Source organism: Hippocampus comes, unplaced genomic scaffold (assembly GCF_001891065.2).
Source record: "Hippocampus comes isolate QL1 unplaced genomic scaffold, H_comes_QL1_v1.1 scaffold59, whole genome shotgun sequence".
NCBI lineage: Eukaryota > Metazoa > Chordata > Actinopteri > Syngnathiformes > Syngnathidae > Hippocampus > Hippocampus comes.
The window spans coordinates 2,820,474-2,824,636 of NW_017805406.1; the positions used below are offsets into that span (position 1 = coordinate 2,820,474).

The 4,163-nt window shown below is 43.3% G+C and overlaps 1 protein-coding gene across 2 annotated transcripts in view; it reads left to right on the forward strand.

Annotated features, from left to right (window-relative positions):
* LOC109517892 (rho GTPase-activating protein 26) overlaps nucleotides 1-4,163 on the forward strand; it is a 54,122-nt gene extending 49,959 nt beyond the window's left edge. For both annotated transcript variants that reach the window (XM_019873365.1, XM_019873366.1), the window contains 4 exons: nucleotides 2,477-2,512; nucleotides 3,053-3,163; nucleotides 3,490-3,581; nucleotides 3,750-4,163. In XM_019873365.1, the coding sequence (XP_019728924.1) occupies nucleotides 2,477-2,512; nucleotides 3,053-3,163; nucleotides 3,490-3,581; nucleotides 3,750-3,838 (328 nt within the window). In that variant the 3' untranslated portion in view covers nucleotides 3,839-4,163. The remainder of the gene's footprint in view (nucleotides 1-2,476; nucleotides 2,513-3,052; nucleotides 3,164-3,489; nucleotides 3,582-3,749) is intronic.

The window sequence follows — 4,163 nt, forward strand, 5'->3', positions numbered from 1 at the left end:
AAACGGCATACTATACTATGTCGTTTTTTTCGGCTAAAAAAGCCTTACTATACTATGTCGTTTTTTTCGTGCCAAATAAGGCATACTATACTATGTCGTTTTTTTCGGCTAAAAACGCCTTACTCTACTACTTCGTTTTTTTTTCGCTAAAAACGCCTTACTGTACATGGTCGTTTTTTTCGGCTAAAAATGGCTTCCTATTCATGGTCTTTTTTTCGGCAAAAAACGCCTTCCTATATATGGTCGTTTTTTTGGGTTAAAAACGCCTTACTATATATTGTCATTTTTTCCGCTAAAAACGGTTTACTGATCTCTTGCTAAAAAGAAGACACAGACATCTTGTGAGTCAGCAAACTCCATACTACTCCCGGTTTATTATTATTATTATTTCTACATGTATTCCCACTGCTGATTTAAAAAAAAAAAGTTGGTGTGTCACATTCTTGAGATACATGCTGTTTTGCTCATCATTTCCTTAGATGTCTTTCAACTGCACCCCTAACGGCAACGACGGAAAGACAGATTCTTCCCGAGGCCACGAGATAAGAAAATCGAGCAAGCCGACCTGCAATTGGCGGCTCGCCATCTTTGTCCGCAGCACTTTGCATGCAATTTAGCTGTAATGACTCGCTCTATATGAGCACCAAGTGACGTCGTGAGTGTGACTTTGTGCTCGAACGAGCTCGTACGCGCATAATAAAACCAGCCGCGGAGTCTCTAACCGAGCAAAGGTAAAAAAATAAATAAATAAAAAATCAAAGATTCAAAGATGTGCCTTTCATGGGTCTGAACCTCAGACCTGTGAGGTGGGCGCGCGAACCACTTGTCCACTGCAGTGCCCTCTGCGGCATATGTGCAATTTAACTGAATTAATGCAACACTGACCTGGCTCAGCTGTCTCTCGCCTACGCGCACTGCTGGCGGCGTTCATTTCATAACATGTTTCCCCATTGGAACAAATGGAAGTTCATCCAGCCATCCAGTTTCCTTTCCACTTATCCTCATTAGGGTCCCAAGTGTGCTGGAGCCTCTCAAATGGACATGAATTAATTTATTCAGTGGTCAAATCGCATTTTTTTTTTTTTTACATTCTTAATTGCCTTACAAATGTAAAAATACGTTACCCACTGTATTAAAAAAAAAAATAAAAAAACGGACTCACCCTTTGAAGGTGCCATAATGAGAGAAAGATGTTTATAAAATGAGTACTGTGCGCTCATGATATTGGATTGGTTAAACAGAGTCATGTGACACAAGCCACAGATGATCCAAAATAAAAAATAAAAGTAATGTGTCTTTGGGACTATAAATGCTCCAATAAAAGTAAAAAGAAGGTTGCATTCAAACTACTCTGACAAGTATGGTTGAATCAAGTGTCATGGAGTAAATGTAACTTGTTTACCATGGACTTTTTCCAGATGCTTTTGGCTAGCAGCCTGTCCAGGTTCTATGACAACCTCTCGCTCAAAAGCAGCTGCGAGAGGCTGACAATAGACAGACGGCTGACTGGAACATGTGAGGAATCTGTCTGCCAGAGCAGCAATGCGGAGAGGCAAAAAAAAAAAAAAAAAAATCACACCCTTTGAAATCCTTTTTGACGTCTGTTTTCAATGCCTTGTCGTGTGCACGCGCTGTCAGTCGACTGTCAGCCAGTACGCCGCACGCAAATGAGGTAAACCCGCGTCGGGTGTTTGTGTGGGCACGTTCCATCATCGACTGTCAACAAGATTGTCGGACGAGATAAGACGGCTCTTTTGGTGGAATCATGCTTGTCAAAAAAAACATCAGCCCTGAAATAAAATCTCCATCTGTTGTAATGTTGAGGATTATTCCAGCGGTTCTGCTTTTCCGAAGCCGGATCAACATCTTGAGCTGCCAGAAAGTAATACGACAGTCAAGGTGTGCGGCTTCGAAGAGAAACGGATTTTAAAGATGATATATTCACCGGAAAAGTTTCGTGAGGGCACAGAGCCCTCATCTGAAAAGGCCCAAAACTTTCAAGATCACCTCCTGAGTACAGCGGTACCTTGAGTTGAAGAGCTCAATTCATCCTGTGACCAAGCTCATAATTTTAATTTCCTCACGAGGGGTGTAAAAGGAACACCATTTTGAATGGCAAAAATCGGTTTGGATTTAAAGAATATGGACATATAAAAAGTGAACCACTGGAAAAACAATAACACACTTCAACTAAACTTTAGCAATACCAATCGTGTTTATGGGGTGGAACAGCTTTGAACGTGAGTCCACTTCTGCCAGGTAACTTGAGACTACATCCTGGAAAAAAAGATAAATATCAACACGCAAGACTCTCTTTTCATTCTGTGCGGAGCCGTGTTAAGAGCGGGTGTTGGAAATTTCTGTCGACGTGCGGCGGGGGCATGAACATAGCCACCAAAAGAATTTGCTCGCAATCCAAATGGCTCCTCTCATTCCTTTTGTGCTGTCAAATGAATCGTCATTTTTGTCTTTTTAGGTTGAACCCCAAAACGCGCAGCAGCGTACCAGCATGGTAAGCAGAGAATAACAACCCATCAAATGGGATGTCATTTTGAGAACATTTATTGTGCACACCTCAACAAACAAATAACAGGACTGGTATTATAAATATATTATACATGGAGCGATATGCTTTTAAGATTATAGGCCACTCCTCCTGGTTGACGTACACAGTAACGAAACTTCATTTATGTTCATTTCCCCAGTTCTGTTACGGAAGTAGGATTTTTGAGTCCAGACACATATTGATTTGACTCTTAAAAGTTTTCCGAAGTTGGATGCTCTCCGCTTCAATGCGGTTCCAGCCAGTCCTCGGCGAAAAGTGCTGGTTAAACAAGTTGATATCCAACAACTTGCGTCGAAGTGACCTGTCAGTGCTATTCAGTTTTGATGAGGGAAAAGAGCGCAAGGTTTGACTTGCAAACTGCGAAACATTTTATTTCGAGCCTTGGAACAGATTTGTATCACTGTAAGTTATTATTAGTGTTATTATTATGATTGTTAAGACCAGACCATGATGACCGAAGCATCTATATTTTCCGTGACTCTTCAGTGCATCATCCTCCAGTCCAAACTCACCACGGTCTCCATCCTGGCCCATGTTCTCAGCACCGTCCAGTCCGCAGCCCGTTTCTTCAGCATCCAGCGACTCGTCCCCAATCAGGTCGGTCATCACGGTGACGTCTGCGTCGCTTAAACGACACGCACGTCCGCCACTGTCCATTGTCTCCTCGGTTGCTCGGGAAACAGAGCACGTAATCTCTTCGCCATCAAAATGTTTCTCTTTTAATTATCGGGAATAGTATCGCCAACTTTGTGATAATTATCGTATCATAAGTTTCAAATCGTGACAATATCATATCGTGACTTTGGGATGTGGTTGCATCCTGAGCAAATAGGAAAGTGTCTTAATATGTTAACCGGTAGATACAATGACAAGCAATTCCAAAAGCATTGTGTGTCTGATGTTGGCTCTTTCTGTCCGTGCAGCATTTCTGGCAAGCGAGCTCGGGCACTTTACGCCTGCAAGGCGGAGCATGACTCCGAGCTGTCCTTTATTGCTGGCACTATCTTCGACAATGGTGAGTCACACCTTAGCACTAAAAAAAATGAGCAGTGTGTGTGCACTCACTGGTTACATTCGGTGGCACAGGAGTGGAGATTTTCAGCAAAGAACTGGGGAACCGTTTGCCGAACAACAGCAGAGTAGTAAATGTATTTTGGTTTGCTTTGTGTACTTTCTTGTGTAGTTCATGCCTCCAGAGAGCCGGGCTGGCTGGAAGGAACGTTGGATGGTCGAATAGGACTGATTCCTCAGAACTATGTGGAATTTCTATAGCGCACCAACTGAACTGGCGGACGACACTGGACTTGGATGAGACCAAACTGGACTGCAAGTGCGAGGGGACATGGGGGCATGCTGAGGGCCCAGACTTGATCGTCTACACCAGTGGGAATGCAATTCACTTTTTTTTTGGGGGGGGGGGGGTTGATTTGGCGCATGCACAGACTTTGGTGAGATCTCAGAGTTGCACTGGAGGGAGCCTCTGCGGCTCCAGCTGTTATTGGATTAGTTTGAATGGCTTCCCAAGTCCTTGCAAAGACATGTGCTAATGAGCTTGGAATGTGTGTGTGTGAGAGAGAGAGAGAGAGAGAGAGAGAGA